Below are 19,287 nucleotides of genomic sequence, written 5' to 3' on the forward strand. Positions count from 1 at the left end.
AGTATCCAGTAATCAAATGCCTGAGTGGATCTCTGTCGGGGTGTGCACGAGTTTGTGTGGAATAGAAGACAACAGACACACACACACACACTCCTCTAGAGCGGGTCATGAGAGCTCATCTTGTAGCCAGGCCTGTCAGTGATGCTCAGCCAGAGCGCGAGCTGCCGCCGTAAATCTGAGCTTTACAGTAATTCACTCTTTCTGCTACGATGACGAGTTGCGATTTCAGTTTAATAATCAAAAAATGTGCTTGGAGAATTTCCAACGATGAATCAGTAGGGAAAATACATTTTACGTGGGTTGAATAGAGGCGACTGTTAACGTTATGATTTGGATAGGCTGTAGGCCTCATAATACAAGATTCATTCAATGTAAATGAATTTGCCTCTGTGTGTGTCAGGATCCATAGCCTATTTCCTCTGGTTTATTTTGAAGATATAACAGCGTTATTTGTGCGTTATCATGGCGTGCGAATTACAAACGATGACTGACGTGAAAATGTTGTTCAGGTGCGTGACGCGCGGCGCGTGCCTGGGTTAAATGAAGCGAGTGAAGATAATAACGTTGTTGTTGCGGGGGGATAGCGCGCTGGCTAAACGCTGCCAGAGAGACGGAGAGGGGCTACACGCTGCCGGAGAGACGGAGAGGGGCTACACGCTGCCGGAGAGACGGAGAGGGGCTACACGCTGCCGGAGTGACGGAGAGGGGCTACACGCTGCCGGAGAGACGGAGAGGGGCTACACGCTGCCGGAGAGACGGAAAGGGGCTGCACGCTGCCGGAGAGACGGAGAGGGGCTACATGCTGCCAGAGAGACGGAGAGGGGCTGCACGCTGCCAGAGAGACGGAGAGGGACTACACGCTGCCAGAGAGACGGAGAGGGGCTACACGCTGCCAGAGAGACGGAGAGGGACTACACGCTGCCAGAGAGACGGAGAGGGGCTACACGCTGCCAGAGAGACGGAGAGGGGCTAAACGCTGCCAGAGAGACGGAGAGGGACTACACGCTGCCAGAGAGACGGAGAGGGGCTACACGCTGCCAGAGAGACGGAGAGGGGCTACACGCTGCCAGAGAGACGGAGAGGGGCTGCACTCTGCCAGAGAGACGGAGAGGGGCTAAACGCTGCCAGAGAGACGGAGAGGGGCTAAACGCTGCCAGAGAGACGGAGAGGGGCTGCACGACAGAACGATCGTTAAACTACTGCTACAACATCTTGGAGGATGCTTTAGCTCAGGAACAATGATGGTTGTCTTATTTGAGGACACTTGTGGGATTAATCAATACTCATTGGAATAGAGGAGTTTACTTGTATCATGTATATACAGTAGTTCTAGTAGACAATATTATTTAACTCCAAATGTGTTTCTTAAAAACAACTTTTTTTTACAAATTGCTTTTTAGAACATTGTAAAACAATGTTTTTTTTTGTTTTAAATATATCGTTGTCTTAAAATGTGTAGCCTAGCCTATTTAGTATCCAACCTATTGCAAGAAAGGCGAATTATAATAACCAATATTGTTTTAAATTCGTTTAGCACCGATAAATACATGATCAGAATGGATTATTTTATAATTTAGCCTAGTGACATTTGAAACGGTTTAATATGTTTAGGGTGGACTATAGACCCACAGTGGTAGGTCTGACAGATGGAGTTTAACGCAGACTATTCATGTGCGGAACATCACCGACAGATCCCAACAACATGTCCTTAGAGATCACAAGGGGAAAGTTCTGCAAGTAGGCCTACGTTGTATTTTAGTCGCCAATCTTATCAAAATAAATATATGACATTGTAAACGTCAATAGATGTAAATATTAATGGCAAAGCAATTGGCGCGCTGGGAGGCTTGCCAAATACACGTCACCTCTTTGTCCCGGTACCATAAATGAGGCGCTCTGGACCCGGGGCAAGGTGAGGCCGAAGGTCAAGGCTGACACCAGGCCGCGACCTTCCTAAACAGCCGGGCTCGTGACGTTTCACTCGGATGGGAATTGGTGTTCCTCACAGCCTTGGAGGAACCTTGGAGTTTCATTCACCCTGGCTGATACGACCCACCCCCTGTCATAACACGAGATCTTCTTACATATTTATTATTGGCAAGCATCAGGTTGATTTGCTCCAACATACGCGACGAGGTTGGCCTTAATTCCAGAGGACGGCTGGAGCAGAGGAGTAGAGCCGTAAAACTGTCACCTCCCTGGCTGACTGCATGGCTCTACTGTTGGAGAGGTAAACACTTGGTCCTGCCTCTGCATTACCTGCAAACCTCACAGTTGGTCCTGCCTCAGCGCAAACCTCACAGTTGGTCCTGCCTCAGCGCAAACCTCACAGTTGGTCCTGCCTCAGCGCAAACCTCACATTTGGTCCTGCCTCAGCAATATCTGCACAACTCACAGTTGGTGCAGGCAAAATTATATACATCTGAAAGTCATTAATTATAATAGTATAATGACAGGGTTATTACAAGTAATAGTCTTAATAATAATAGTATAAATTGTGTTGTAAATGAAATCTTAACGAAATCGTGTCGTTAATCACCCTTAATTCAAAGATAAAATACATAAGTAATTATCTTCCTTATTGGATTGTGAAAATAATATTTGTCACTTGCAGACAACAAATTGAATAATCCCAAATTAGCATTTGATATATTGGTGAAAATAATAATCAACCAAGGAATTGAAATATCATGATCAACTCAAAGCCCAGCACTCAAGAAAGCACCTGAAAACCCGCGCATGCGTAATTTCGCTAAAGATTTCAAATTCAAATAGAATTGCACAAAAATGGAATGACAATAAACAAACTGACAAATTGTTGACAATTGCTAATGGTTCATCTTTAATGCACACTTTATTATTACTCAATAAGTCATGGAATGTTAGTTACTTTTTGCACAATAAATAAATTAGCAGCGTGCTTCTTGACTGTTGAAAAAGTCACAATGAGGAAAACTAATTCAAGCAACCATGGAATGAAACAATGGAAACAAACTCAAACTGAGAACTAAAGTCGGATGGTTTTACAGGGCCACTCTTTGCTTTTTGGTGGAGATGATTGATGGTTGAGGTGTCTGAGCATATCTGTAGGCTATGTGTACAATATGTGTATTGGTATGGAGGGGTGTGGTAAAATGAGAAATGATAAAAGTGCTCCTTTTGGGACAAAGCTGTTCATTCTGATCTGATTTGCGCCTGCTGCAAAAACAACAATAATACAAGCAAGGTCCTTCAGAATCAGCAGCACAAACGTCAAAAAAAATCTAACAGACGTAAAAGTAGGTTATATTTTTTTTCAATATCTCAGAAATGTACAATTGGATGTATTGTTGTCTTGTTGTAATGTCCTCAATTTGGTCCCATAGCGGTTATAGTTATGGTCCGTCTCGGTATTTACACTCGTAACCAAGGTGATAATATGTCACCATTTTGAGTTTTTTTGTCTTCTTGGTATTTAATCAATTTACCATCAGTGGATCGATTCAGCAGTAATGCAGAGGAAAAGCAATGTACCATCAATTAATTTGCTCTCCTCTGGCTTACAAAGACTCACCAAAGGATAAACTTAGTTTGTGATTCCAAAATAACGTGTGTGCTGTTTTTCTGTTTTTAAACAGTGTTATTAACTTAATCTGTATTTAGTCCATCGGTTTAACATAAATAAATGTTATGGTCTGGCTTGCTCTAACTGTTGGTGCTGACTTCTTATTGCAAACCGGCTGACGTGCACAGGGATAGGCACCACGATTTTAGGGTTCCTAGAGGGCTCGCCGGTTTTGGAGTTGACGTTACCAGCCTTCACGCGCTTCCACTTGGCCCTCCGGTTCTGGAACCAGATCTTGACTTGAACTTCGCTGAGTTTCAAGGCATGCGCAATCTGAGAGCGTTCTGTCAAAGACAGGTATTTCTTACAATGGAATTCCTTCTCCAGTTCCAAGAGCTGCTCGCTCGTGAACGCCGTTCTCCGCCGCCGGTTCTTGCCGGTAGACGTGGTGCTGCCAGTGCCGTTGGACCCGTGGACGCCGTCATCCACGTTACCCTCCCCATCATCTTTCTGACACATCGAGTTACCCGTCATGTTGTCGTCGGAGCTGTAGTCTAAATCGCTGTCCATTGAGAAGCTCTCATCTCTTCTATTGCATTCGTCCTCTTTCGGGTCTTCTTTGCCATGGGTTCTGGCTGTGTGGGTTAGGAAATAGAACATGTTACTTTAGGTTAGATTGACCTCAAAATAGAAACGTAAATGACAATGTGTAACTTATATAATGGACTGATACGCAACAGTTTATGAGTTTTATATAATGGATTACCACAATCATACTTTTAACGAAATATTTAGCTTTAAAAAAATAAGCAACTTTTCTCCTACATTTGATTAATCACTAACGTTGTATTGTATCAACCTTTCGTTTCATGAGTAAATACCCACGAGTAGACTTGACATATTGTGTTACAGGAAAACAATAGCCTATTATATTATGGAGCAAATTAGAACACATATTATGTCTCTTGACGTATTTAAGTGAAGTGAAAGTTATTTTAGTAAATATATATTTAAGTAAATATTTATCGAAATAGGCCCATCGGCTGTATCATGACACATATCACGTATGAATTAGGCCTCGCGCTAACTATAATTCCATTCATTTTAGAGACAAAATCAATTGATTTATATTATACAATGTCTTAAACACACTTACGGAGTTAAAGTGTTATATTACATGTATTTCATAATAAATATAGACCCTCATATAAATGACTCGGTCGACTTTGAATTTTGATCACAGTATTATAGACATTCAAATACTGCAGGCGCTTTTCCCATCCTTCAATTAAAACAGGCTAAATTAGTCATTTAGTTTGCCCCCAGGCACTATTCATTGAAAAGCCTGATATAAACGTATTTGATATGCGGATATCATGTCAAGCTTCTCACCACAAAATATGGAAGCGTCCATGTAAAGAATTTGTTTTAAAAAAAGAAGAAATTTTTCACTCAGGGGCAACAGCCACTTTCTATCACTGTACTTGAATCGTTGTCATTTGATGTGGAATTCACAGGATATAGGCCACGCCAACACTGAGTGAGTAGAACTTACAGGTTATCCTCAAATGCCACTTGGGTCCTTCTTTTGTACATTGATGACGTAGGTCTTTTGGTAATATGGGTCCGTTAGCTAATGGTCCTAATAGCATCATTAATGAGATAAAGTTTACAGTTCGAATTACTTCTTATAAGGAACCTCGCAAATGTGCACTATTATTTATTGATTTATTTATTTATTTTTATAATAGGCCTAATAAACACGAGTATTCGCTTTGAAATTCTCTTTTACAACTTGTGCTTACAAATAATATCTAATTTATCCAAGAACATTAGGTTACATTTTAGTCATTTAGCAGATGCTCTTGTTCAGAGTGACTTACAGTTAGTGCGTCCAAGTACAAGACAGCCACAAATCCCAAACACAGGCTCAGTCAAACCTTTCCTCAATAGAACCTTAAGTCAGGTCAAGTAAACAACCCTGTCCAGCAGAGTCCAGACAAAACAGAGTTTACTGTACCTGTGGATGACTGCAATGGCTCTGAGTCGTGGTAGGAGGGGAGCGTCGCGGGCTCCTTTCCTAGAAAAGTCTTTCCGTCATCCCCATCCAAACGAATGTCCTGAGATTTATTGAAGGCGGCGTGGAGAGATTGCGAGCCGAACTTCCTCGCCGCCTCCTGGTGCTGCTGTGAAGCCGAGAACCCTCCAGGCAGGCTTGCCATCAGGGTGGAGGTGAGCGCCATGCCCTGAGCCAGGCTAGAGCAGAAAGAGTTCTGGAGGCTGGGGATCTGGTGGTGCGGATGGGTAGCCGAGAGCCCCTGCTGCAGGGCGGACTGGGGTAGGGCAGGGGGCGGCGGAGGGTGCGGTGGGAGTACCACTGACCGGTACGGCATGAACATGGGGTAACCGGTGTAGACGAAGTGTCCCGGGCTGGGCTGAGGGGGACCGCCGATCAGAGAGTCGATACTGAAGGCAGTGGTGCTTCCCAGTGGGCGCTGCATCATCATAAACGAAGGGCTGAACGCTGCACTCATATGATCTGATGGAAGGAATGTCAATCAAGGAAATGTTACTGGAGAAATGGAAGGGAGCGATGACACCTGCAGTCTTTCTTGGGTTCGGAAGTCACCAACTTCACAACGTTGTTATTCGACAGACAACCGACCTTGATTCCCGTGATTATTTGTTCGTTTCTCGCGATTAAATAAAACCATTCCATCAACATTGCAGATGGTCGACACACGATGCTGGAGAGTGGAGATGTGTCCAGATCAACAGATTTAGCAGCCAACTTGGAGTCGTGGTGGTTTCCGAATTTAGCAGAACTCATGTGGCCCGGTTTGGTTTACCTTGCGCTCCGATAGCGGGAGCCAAAGCGCATTCCAAGTGCCAATCAATATCCTCGAGTTGTAGCTGACGTTCTGACCATTTGACAACAACAATCTTATATTCGATGATACTCGGTTTCCGCACGTCTGTCTAACTCACTCTAGAGAGTAGAGTGATGCTACTCCGTTCTACAACATCCAGATGTTAAGCAAGGAGTTTAAATTACGCTCCCTCTGTTTGATCGGCTCCTCCACTCGCATGGACCACCCTCTCATCGCACTCTCGCATTTCATTGGTCGCTGTTAAACTGTTGGGCTAGCCTAACTGTCATTCGTCACATAGACCTGTGAGGGCTGGCTTCGGTCTGGGTCTAGGAAATAAATGCCAATTATGTGGATTTGTAAAGCGTAGGCTATACACATCCTAAGGGACCATAATGCAAATGGGAATTAGCTAGGCTACACATGCAATAACCATACATATTGACTACAACTGTCTTCCTTACATGAAATGTATAAAACATAAAAATAACTATTTGTACTGAATAGGGTTGCAAAATTATGGGAACTGTCTATAAATTCCCTGGTTTTCCCGAAATCCGGGTTGGAGGAAATAAGTAGGAAATTCGTAATCTTCCAACCAGGATTTCTGGAAAACCAGGGAATCTATTGAAAGTTAACGGAATTTTGCAACCTTAGAACTGAATGTGTGTGTGTGCGTGTGTTGTTGCTTTGTGTGTGTTGATAAAAAAATCCTGTTCCACCTTTTCAGAATGACCAAAAGTATTGGTCATTATGAGAAAAGACTGTTCCCTGATATTATGGCCTCTTGTACCAGAAGGAAGCTTAGATCAAACAGTGGAAGGTCCACATTCACTTCCGACCAGGCTACCAATGGGCCTTCAGGTGAAGTGAGAGCTGGAGAGGAGATGGAGAGAGGGAGGTTAGATGTTGAGATGGAGGTTAGATATCTAGATGGAGGTTAGATGTTGAGATGGAGGTTAGATATCTAGATGGAGGTTAGATATGGAGGTTAGATGGAGTGATGAGGGTAGATGGAAATATGGAGGGTAGATGGATCGATGGAGGGTAGATGGATCGATGGAGGTTAGATGGATCGATGGAGGTTAGATGGATCGATGGAGGTTAGATGGATCGATGGAGGTTAGATGGATCGATGGAGGGTAGATGGATCGATGGAGGTTAGATGGAGTGATGAGGGTAGATGGAAATATGGAGGTTAGATGGATCGATGGAGGGTAGATGGATCGATGGAGGTTAGATGGATCGATGGAGGTTAGATGGATCGATGGAGGTTAGATGGATCAATGGAGGGTAGATATAGAGATGGAGGTTAGATGGATCGATGGAGGGTAGATGTATCGATGGAGGGTTAGATGTATCGATGGAGGTTAGATGTATCGATGGAGGTTAGATGGATCGATGGAGGTTAGATGGATCGATGGAGGTTAGATGGATCGATGGAGGGTAGATGGATCGATGGAGGGTAGATGGATCGATGGAGGGTAGATGGATCGATGGAGGGTAGATGGATCGATGGAGGGTAGATGGATCGATGGAGGGTAGATGGATCGATGGAGGGTAGATGGATCGATGGAGGGTAGATGGATCGATGGAGGGTAGATGGATCGATGGAGGGTAGATGGATCGATGGAGATTAGATGGATTGATGGAGGTTAAATGGAGTGATGGAGGGTAGATATAGAGATGGAGGGTAGATATGGAGGTTAGATATAGATATGGAGGTTAGATATGGAGGTTAGATATAGATATGGAGGTTAGATATAGAGATGGAGGTTAAATGGAGTGATGGAGGGTAGATGGAGTGATGGAGGGTAGATGGAGAGATGGAGGGTAAATGGAGAGATGGTTAGATGGAGGGTAGATGGAGAGGAAGATGGAGGGAAGATGGATTGATGGAGGGTTGATGGAGAGACGGGGGTAGATGGAGTGATTGAGGGTAAATGGAGAGATGGATTGATGGAGGGTAGATGGATTGATGGAGGGTTGATGGAGGGTTGATGGAGATTTGGAGGGTAGATGGAAAGATGGAGGGTAGATGAGAGATGGAGGGTTGATGGAGAGATGGTTAGATGGAGGGTAATGGAGAGATGGAGGGTAGATGGCTAGATGGAGAGAAAGATGGAGGGGAGATGGAGAGATGGAGGGTAGATGGAGATGGAGGGTAGATGGAGAGACGGAGGGTAGATGGAGAGATGGTTAGATGGAGAGATGGAGATGGAAAGATGAAGAGGAGATGGAAGTTAGATGAAGAGGAGATGGAGGGTAGATTGAAAGATGGAGGGGTGATGAGGAGATGGAAGTTAGATGGGGAGATGGAGGATTGATGGAGAGATGGAGGGCTGATGGAGAGATGGATTAGGAGAGCTGGAGGGTAGATGGAGAGGAGATGGAGGGTAGATGAGAGATGGAGGGTAGATGGAGAGATGGATTAGGAGAGCTGGAGGGTAGATGGAGAGATGGTTAGATGGAGAGATTGAGGTGAGATGGAGGATAGATGGGTAGCTGGAGAGATGTAGGGTAGATGGGTAGCTGGAGAGATGTAGGGTAGATGGTTAGATGGAGAGCTGGAGGGCAGATGGAGGGTAGATGGAGAGATGGAGGGTGGATGGAGAGGAAATGGAGCGATGACTAGATGGAAAGCCTTCTATGACACACTTTTTGGTTCCAGGTAGAACCCTCTGTGGAAAGTGTTCTACCTGGAACCAAAAAGGGTTCTTCAAATGGTTCTCCTATGGGGACAGCTGAAGAACCCTTTTAGATTGTAGATAGCACTTTTTGTTTTCTAAGAGTGTACTCACAACCTCTAGTGTGTTGATACAACTAGAATGAAATGAGTTGAATCAACATCAGGAGAATATATTTAGGAAGCTGAAAGGACGTTGCTGATAGAAATGCCATGTATAGAGCTGACGTGAGTCCTTGTTCTCCATAAGAGAGAATCATACTGTATCTGTTCTACAGTAATGTATTTCTATGGGAACGTTGGTTAATATTGCCCTTACTGAACAAACCCCAGCAACTCCGGCTGGCTAAGCTTTATAATACATGTATAATAATACATATGCCATTTAGCAGACGCTTTTATCCGAAGCCACTTACAGTTGTAAGTGCATATACATTTTGGTAAGCTTTGATCCATCTAGTAGAATGAGAGCACTGAGTGATTTGTGATGTTTAGTGACTGTATAACGTACCAGGTTAATAACATGCATGGACAAACCTCTGCTTGATGTGAGACCTTCGTATGGTGTCGTCCCGTCTCCTGTCGCTGCCATAGTTAATTCACTGCTGCTAGCTTCCTATCCAGATATTGTTTGTGCATTTGAATAACAGTCTTGATACGAGTCAGTAGCCACAGTGCCTATTGATGTTCATGATGACCAATAAATGTCACTCATATGAATAACTCAGGTCACTGCTGTGTTATAGGCTGCCTCTCATAGCGTCGCCATATTTTCCTATTAGGTGAGCTGTCAGTTAATATTGGGGGGGTGGGTGCTCCCCCCTAACCGCTTAACCCGCCTAAATCCAGATCCACTCCTTGAGCCAATCCAAGGGAATGTGTGGGAGCCCAGGCTCCCCCCAGCCCCAGCCCCAACCCCCCAGCCCAGGTTCCCCCCAGCCCTAACGCCCCAGCCCAGGTTCCCCCCAGCCCTAACGCCCCAGCCCAGGTTCCCCTCAGCCCCAACCCCCCAGCGCAGGGTCCCCCAGCTGCAACCCCCCAGCCCAGGTTCCTCCTAGCCCCAACCCCCCAGCCCCAACCCCCCAGCCGCTCCCAGCCCTAACCCCCCAGCCCCAACCCCCCAGCCCAGGGTCCACCCAGCCCCAACCCCCCAGCCCTAACCCCCCAGCCCTAACCCCCCAGCCCAGGATCTACCCAGCCCCAACCCCCCAGCCCAGGGTCCACCCAGCCCTAACCCCCCAGCCCTAACCCCCCAGCCCAGGATCTACCCAGCCCCAACCCCCCAGCCCAGGGTCCACCCAGCCCTAACCCCCCAGCCCTAACCCCCCAGCCCAGGGTCCACCCAGCCCCAACCCCCCAGCTCAGGCTCCCCACCACACCAAATCCCCCCAATCCTCGGGTCCAGGTCCGACCCCTCACCCCCAGCTCTCATCTACTCCCACCCCCTTCTCCCTCCAGGGTCATAGGGACACCATCTCATTAAAGGCTGCCTGATCCACAACTGCAATGCAGACATTAAATAGCAGTATTTTTCAATTAGGGCTGACAAATTCAATCAAAATTCCATAGATTAGGATGAAATGAGGCATGGGTCATTTACAAGGGAATTTAATTGCACAGCCATTAGACAATAGTACAGCAGTCACTGTCTCATTATCAATCATGTGGGGACATCAATAGTAAAGGGTTGTAAAGGGGGGAGACAGGGGGAGGGAAGGAGAGGAGAGGGAGATAGAAGTGTGTGTGTCACTATGTGTGTGTTTGTGTGTGTGTGGACCGTGTGTGTGGACCGTGTGTGTGTACACCGTGTTTGTGTGTGCGTGCGCTCTCACTAATACACTGCAGTGCCACCGCTGCAGAACAGCTACTAAATATCCCTCTTTTATACTTATAAATTATCCAGTTTAATTAACAACATGGATTATGATTGGAATATGATTTAATTAAACCTTTCCTGCATGCTAGTGATCACCATCATCCATTATACTGGGGACAGGGGAGTATAACTGCAGACTAAATGAAGCTGGGGCTTGTTAAGGAGCTGCTTACTGCTAGGACTTAGAACAATAACATCAGACTACTACCACTTCCACAACGACTACAACCAAATAATACTTCTGAACTGGGATACAATCAAACAGTGTATTAATCACAACGATGCCAAGAATGGCCCCTACCCTAGCATTTATCTGTTATCAAACGGAGCATTCGCCGTGAGCCTATACTGATATGTGGATTTAAGTGGAGGGGGTGTGGTGGGTAAAGCAATTACAAAGATGTTTTGACTGAAGGCTGCAGTTGGAGGGAGGTAGAAGGAGAAAAATTGGATTTGAAAATGTTGCCTCCAGCGTTCGACCATTCAACATTATTTAGTTGGAGTGTCTCGGTCGGACTCAACCTTTCCAGAAAGATCTAAATGTCAGCTATAATTTATTCTGCTCAGTTCAGATTTCTTTGTGAAAACACATATCTCGTTGTTTGCCTTACTTTCGATTAGACTCCATTACTAGGACTGAAAAACAATGGAAAAGCACCAAACTCACCTCTCAGATTGAGTTTCCATGCACGTCCCCCCCAATCCAACATCAATGAACATTTAGAGTTGCCATAGGATTTTTGATTATTAAAGCTTAAACGAACCCAATTGATTTACCTTTAATAAGTCTGTCCCCGATGATGACCAATCAAACAGAAGGAAGCCTGATCAACAATGGCGACTTTGACTGGAGCAGAACCGGCATCCGTTCCAAATCGCACCCCTTTCCCTATTTAGGGCTCATAGCGCTCTGGACAACAGTAGTGCAGTATAAAAGGGTGCTATTTGGGATGTACACAGGAAGGAGCCTGTCTTCAGCCAAATCTCCAGAAACACAACAGCTTAGCTATCGATCCTGTAGCCATTCCTCTTCTTTCTCTTGAGGCTCATCACATCATCCATTCTAGTAGCGATCAATGCCCCCAGAGAGGAGAGATTTAAAGTATTCTGACATTCTCTTGTGGCCTTAGTGCATAATCTTTTACCCCACCGCTATTCAATTACTTCAAATCAAAGTTTATTGGTCGTGTACACAGTTTAGCAGGTGTTATAGTGGATGCAGTGAAATGCTTATGTTACTAGCTCCTAACAACCCACTGGGCACAGACGTCAATTCAATGTCTATTCCGCGTTGGTTCAACGTAATTTCATTAAAATGACGTGGAAACAACATTGATTCAACCAGTGTGTGCCCAGTCGGAATGTAAGAAAAAAAAAAGTGAAATCAAGAAATCAAGAACGTGACAAATCTGAATAACAGCCCAAATAGCCCTGTAGCAGTAATCAGATGCAATACGTACTGTAGGCCCTATGTAGCTACACTGGGACCATGTAGACACAATCAACTACCAATGATACGGACAACAGTAGATTTACACTACCAGTCAAAAGTTTGGACACACCTACTCATTCCAGGGTTTGTCTTAATTTTTTTTTAACCATTTTCTACATTGTAGAATAATAGTGAAGACATCAAAACTATGAAATAACACATATGAAATCATGTAGTAACCAAAAAAAGTGTTAAACAAATCAAAATGTATTTTATATTTGAGATTCTTCAAAGTAGCCACCCTTTGTTGCCTTGATGACAGCTCTTTCACGTGGTGTGGAGTTGCCATAGGATTTCTGGTCTGGTGTGGTAAAACCAAACAACTGACAGAGTTGACAGTGAGACTGACACGGCAGTGAGACTGACACGGCAGTGAGACTGACACGGCAGTGAGACTGACAAGGCAGTGAGACTGACACGGCAGTGAGACTGACAACTCAGTGAGACTGACACGGCAGTGAGACTGACACGGCAGTGAGACTGACACGGCAGTGAGACTGACACGGCAGTGAGACTGACACGGCAGTGAGACTGACAAGGCAGTGAGACTGACACGGCAGTGAGACTGACACGGCAGTGAGACTGACACGGCAGTGAGACTGACACGGCAGTGAGACTGACAAGGCAGTGAGACTGACAAGGCAGTGAGACTGACACGGCAGTGAGACTGACACGGCAGTGAGACTGACACGGCAGTGAGACTGACAAGGCAGTGAGACTGACACGGCAGTGAGACTGACAAGGCAGTGAGACTGACACGGCAGTGAGACTGACACGGCAGTGAGACTGACACGGCAGAGAGACTGACAAGGCAGTGAGACTGACACGGCAGTGAGACTGACACGGCAGTGAGACTGACAAGGCAGTGAGACTGACACGGCAGTGAGACTGACACGGCAGTGAGACTGACACGGCAGTGAGACTGACAAGGCAGTGAGACTGACACGGCAGTGAGACTGACAAGGCAGTGAGACTGACACGGCAGTGAGACTGACACGGCAGTGAGACTGACACGGCAGTGAGACTGACAAGGCAGTGAGACTGACACGGCAGTGAGACTGACAAGGCAGTGAGACTGACACGGCAGTGAGACTGACAAGGCAGTGAGACTGACAAGGCAGTGAGACTGACAAGGCAGTGAGACTGACACGGCAGTGAGACTGACAAGGCAGTGAGACTGACACGGCAGTGAGACTGACAAGGCAGTGAGACTGACACGGCAGTGAGACTGACAAGGCAGTGAGACTGACACGGCAGTGAGACTGACACGGCAGTGAGACTGACACGGTTCAGTTCCTCTTGGGGAGATCGGCTGAAGCATCAGTGATCAGTGCCTTTAGGGGCAACTTGATCTTCTAGCCCAGTGGTTCCCAAACTTTTTATAGTCCCGTACCCCTTCAAACATTCAACCTTCAGCTGCATACCCCCTCTAGCACCAGGGTCAGCACACTCTCAAATGTTTTTTGCCATCATTGTAAGCCTGCCGCACACACACTATACAATACATTTATTAAACATAAGAATGAGTGTGAGTTTTAGTCACAACAGCACAGAATCACAACAACACACAGACATTATGTACATATCTCAGCACCGTAGAACAACAACACACAGACATTATGTACATATCTCAGCACATAATCACAATAACACACAGACATTATGTACATATCACAGCACAGAATCACAACAACACACAGACATTATGTACATATCACAGCACAGAATCACAACAACACACAGACATTATGTACATATCACAGCACAGAATCACAACAACACACAGACATTATGTACATATCACAGCACAGAATCACAACAACACACAGACATTATGTACATATCACAGCACAGAATCACAACAACACACAGACATTATGTACATATCTCAGCACAGAATCACAACAACACACAGACATTATGTACATATCTCAGCACATAATCACAATAACACACAGACATTATGTACATATCACAGCACAGAATCACAACAACACACAGACATTATGTACATATCTCAGCACAGAATCACAACAACACACAGACATTATGTACATATCTCAGCACAGAATCACAACAACACACAGACATTATGTACATATCACAGCACAGAATCACAACAACACACAGACATTATGTACATATCTCAGCACAGAATCACAACAACACACAGACATTATGTACATATCTCAGCACAGAATCACAACAACACACAGACATTATGTACATATCTCAGGACAGAATCACAACAACACACAGACATTAAGTACATATCTCAGCACAGAATCACAACAACACACAGACATTATGTACATATCTCAGCACAGAATCACAACAACACACAGACATTATGTACATATCTCAGCACAGAATCACAACAACACACAGACATTATGTACATATCACAGCACAGAATCACAACAACACACAGACATTATGTACATATCACAGCACAGAATCACAACAACACACAGACATTATGTACATATCTCAGCACAGAATCACAACAACACACAGACATTATGTACATATCTCAGCACAGAATCACAACAACACACAGACATTATGTACATATCACAGCACAGAATCACAACAACACACAGACATTATGTACATATCACAGCACAGAATCTCAGCACAGTAGAACAACAAAGGTGACAGTTATTTCAGAGTCAAGACCTATTATACTGTCTGTCCCACAAGATATGAATGAATGTTTTATCTTAGACACAATTATACTGACTTATTCATTTAAGTATATAAAACATAATTAATTAATGAAAAAAAAGTTTAACTTCTTCTGCAAACATTCAGTATTTACAATGAGCAAGATGAAACAATACAGGCCTAATAATTTGCTCCAGACAAAATGAGGATCCAAGTGCAATGGCTCCCTGACCCATTGTAATGGAATTAACCCACAGCGCCCCCTGCAGTCCAGGAACAGAACTGCACACAGAGAACAATGAAACAGCAATCAGAAAATCCTTATTCTATCCACACTACTCACTTCAATATGAATACAATACGTTAAACTACACTGACATCAGAATAACTAACGCCATCTCAGTCTCAGGACAGGGCCTATAATTGCTGAGGGACTTCGGAAGAGTCCCTGGTCTGTGGGGGGTGTCTGACAGTTTTACAGAGCCCTAGGAGGGGGATCAGTGTGTGAGCTGGGACATGATTTAAGCCGTGTTTTCTCCAGACAGCTTGAATAGATGGCACCCTGAGGCGTCTGCGAGAGGTGAGGAGCGTTGGGAGAGAATGAGAGCGACGGGGTGAGCAGGTTAAATACAGGTCTGGAAGTGTCACTGTGAGAAAAAACACACAGACAAATCCACAGGTAAACATGGGATAACGTGGATCCCTGTCCCATAGGTACTTATGCAGGTCTGACAGGATGGCACCAGTGTATATGGTCAAAAAAGGGGCTTGTCTGAGGGACAGGTATAGCTACAACCATATTGCTTATACCTGTCCAGTTCTTTCACATCTAGGCTACGTGATTTGTCTGTCTTGGGGGAGGTCAGGGCCAGGGGTAGCTCCTGACTGGATCAGACCTATGACACTCCAACACATGAATCATAGCAGCATCAACTTTCATTATGCCCCTGAAGACAGGGCCCCAGATGTTCAGGCCTAGCTAATGATAGTCATTAGACACACAGTCAACCTCCCCTCTCTGTGACCATGGAGTCAGACGGTTAAAAACACACACAACAGAACACATAGCCAACATGTGCACTCTGTGTGTCCCAAATGGCACCCTATTCCCTGTATAGTGCACTACTATGGGCCCTGGTCAAAAGTAGTGCACTATACATTAAAGGGAACAGGGTGCCATTTGGGGCACAGCCATTGACATGACCACCCCATTTCTGGAGAATTAGAGACATCCCAACACAAGACAGACAGAGACAGAGACACAGGTTCCTCTGTCCAGACCGTCACTTTGGTGTCATGTTAGAAGTCAACCCCCCGGCTGCACCCCCACCCCCCACCCCCCATCCCCCACCCACCACCCCCCACCCCCCATCCCCCACCCACCACCCACCACCCCCCATCCCCCACCCACCACCCACCACCCCCCACCTCCTTACATTCACCACGAGACGAGTGCTTCAGACGAACAGCTAATTACATCATCTAGTGAATGTTCACCTCCAGCCTCACTCGCCCACCAAAAAGACAGTTATTTAATAATTACATCCTTAATTACATCATCTAGTGAATGTTCACCTCCAGCCTCACTCTCCCACCAAAAAGACAGTTATTTAATAATTACAGCCTTAATTACAGTTCCAATCAACGGGATAGAAACAGAACAAGAGTAGTGTAGTCTCTGACTGCGGCTCTGAGGCTGAAACTGGGTTAGTTAGAAGAGCCTGGTCTTCATTTCCCTGCTCTCCCTCTAGACCTAGACTGTGTTAACTGTGTCTGCTCGGATTAGGGACTTGAAGGGACCGCTAAAATCTACTGTCTCCTTGTCTGGGAAAGAGGAGCAGAGGGTTCTTTCATCCCCAACAAGTGTCTATAAGGTTGAACAATTGATGTCTTTTTTCTCATGAGGTGAAGAGTTCACTGTGTACTCTTAGTGAGATGTGATTCTCCTGCGTCTCTGTTGACCAGCCTCGCATCTTTTTAACTTACTTATATTATATTCAGATTACAGTTATTTTGACATGTCATCTTAACATCTCAAATAAGCTCCTTTCTGAATGAATTGTATGAGAACAATCAGTGTTGTGTTCAATTCTTCTCCATCTTTTCTGATCTCTGTCTGTAGGGCTGAATGGCTTGCCTCAGTCAGTGTTCAGTGTCTGTAGGGCTGAATGGCTTGCCTCAGTCAGTGTTCAGTATCTGTAGGGCTGAATGGCTTGCCTCAGTCAGTGTTCAGTGTCTGTAGGGCTGAATGGCTTGCCTCAGTCAGTGTTCAGTGTCTGTAGGGCTGAATGGCTTGCCTCAGTCAGTGTTCAGTGTCTGTAGGGCTGAATGGCTTGCCTCAGTCAGTGTTCAGTGTCTGTAGGGCTGAATGGCTTGCCTCAGTCAGTGTTCAGTGTCTGTAGGGCTGAATGGCTTGCCTCAGTCAGTGTTCAGTGTCTGTAGGGCTGAATGGCTTGCCTCAGTCAGTGTTCAGTGTCTGTAGGGCTGAATGGCTTGCCTCAGTCAGTGTTCAGTGTCTGTAGGGCTGAATGGCTTGCCTCAGTCAGTGTTCAGTGTCTGTAGGGCTGAATGGCTTGCCTCAGACAGTGTTCAGTGTCTGTAGGGCTGAATGGCTTGCCTCAGTCAGTGTTCAGTGTCTGTAGGGCTTTCCCTCAGTCAGTGTTCAGTGTCTGTAGGGCTGAATGGCTTGCCTCAGTCAGTGTTCAGTGTCTGTAGTGCTGAATAGCTTGCCTCAGTCAGTGTTCAGTGTCTGTAGGGCTGAATGTCCTGCCGCAGTCAGTGTCCAGTATCTGTAGGGCTGAATGGCTTGCCTCAGTCAGTGTTCAGTGTCTGTAGGGCTGAATGGCCTGCCTCAGTCAGTGTTCAGTGTCTGTAGGGCTTTGCCTCAGTCAGTGTTCAGTGTCTGTAGGGCTGAATGGCTTGCCTCAGTCAGTGTTCAGTGTCTGTAGGGCTGAATGGCTTGCCTCAGCCAGTGTCCAATGTCTGTAGGGCTGAATGGCTTGCCTCAGTCAGTGTTCAGTGTCTGTAGGGCTGAATGGCCTGCCTCAGTCAGTGGCCAGTATCTGTAGGGCTGAATGGCTTGCCTCAGTCAGTGTTCAGTGTCTGTAGGGCTGAATGGCTTGCCTCAGTCAGTGTTCAGTGTCTGTAGGGCTGAATGGCTTGCCTCAGTCAGTGTTCAGTGTCTGTAGGGCTGAATAGCTTGCCTCAGTCAGTGTTCAGTGTCTGTAGGGCTGAATGGCTTGCCTCAGTCAGTGTTCAGTGTCTGTAGGGCTGAATGGCTTGCCTCAGTCAGTGTTCAGTGTCTGTAGGGCTGAATAGCTTGCCTCAGTCAGTGTTCAGTGTCTGTAGGGCTGAATGGCTTGCCTCAGTCAGTGTTCAGTGTCTGTAGGGCTGAATGGCTTGCCTCAGTCAGTGTTCAGTGTCTTTAGGGCTGAATGGCTTGCCTCAGTCAGTGTTCAGTGTCTGTAGGGCTGAATGGCTTGCCTCAGTCAGTGTTCAGTGTCTGTAGGGCTGAATGGCTTGCCTCAGTCAGTGTTCAGTGTCTGTAGTACACTGTAAGGTAGAAAGAGCTGTGACAGATATCTGGCCGGAGCACACGGCAGCATTTAGTTCTGCTTCATTGTGTCAGATAAGAGCTTCTAATGAAGACTGAACAACTGTGGCTGAGTTACAGCAGACAGGGAGACAGAGAGGTGGAGAGGGTGGGGGGGGAAGGGGGAGCGAGAGAAGGGAGAGGGAAGAAGAGAGGGGTAGATGGAGAGCAAGAGAGAGAGATAGAGGGAGAGAGAGAGAATGAGGGAGAGAATGAGAGAGAGAGGGAGAGCGAGACAGAAGAGGAAAGAGAAAGCATAAGAGTGAGAGAAGTGGAGAAAAGAGAGATATATTATTATTGTATTATTACAATGTATATTGTTTACATTGTTGCTTTGGCAATATTGACGCAATGTTTTTCATGCCAATTAAGCAGCTTGAATTTGAATTAGAATTTAGATAGAGAGAGATGGAGAAGTCAACAGCAGCATTAACCCCTGTTCAGGCGGACAGAGTCAGACGTCTGATGAAGCGGTGTCTCGTACGACTCTCTCCCCGCTCTCGCTGCACGGTGGATCCAACATCATTAGCTGCGAGGGAGACAGTATGTTTCGGCCTGTT

At 45.7% G+C, this 19,287-nt stretch overlaps 1 protein-coding gene across 1 annotated transcript; it reads right to left on the bottom strand.

The window, feature by feature from the left end:
• Positions 1-2,835: 2,835 nt before the first annotated feature.
• Positions 2,836-6,659, bottom strand: LOC115196453 (homeobox protein GBX-2). Its single transcript, XM_029757295.1, has 2 exons — positions 5,565-6,659; positions 2,836-4,179 (listed from the first exon to the last, which is right to left on the bottom strand). Exons 1-2 carry the CDS (start codon positions 6,076-6,078, stop codon positions 3,668-3,670), a joined length of 1,026 nt encoding a protein of 341 aa, XP_029613155.1. The 5' UTR covers positions 6,079-6,659; the 3' UTR covers positions 2,836-3,667.
• Between the last annotated feature and the right edge of the window lie 12,628 nt (positions 6,660-19,287).

This window comes from Salmo trutta, chromosome 6, assembly GCF_901001165.1.
Source record: "Salmo trutta chromosome 6, fSalTru1.1, whole genome shotgun sequence".
NCBI lineage: Eukaryota > Metazoa > Chordata > Actinopteri > Salmoniformes > Salmonidae > Salmo > Salmo trutta.

What these genes read in the sequence shown, in the direction of transcription:
- LOC115196453 (XM_029757295.1), bottom strand. Translation starts at nt 6,078, where the DNA reads ATGAGTGCAGCGTTCAGCCCTTCGTTTATGATGATGCAGCGCCCACTG. An exon ending in GCCATTGCAGTCATCCACAG is followed by an intron (nt 4,180 to 5,564) that starts GTACAGTAAACT and finishes TAACCCACACAG; the next exon opens with CCAGAACCCATGGCAAAGAA.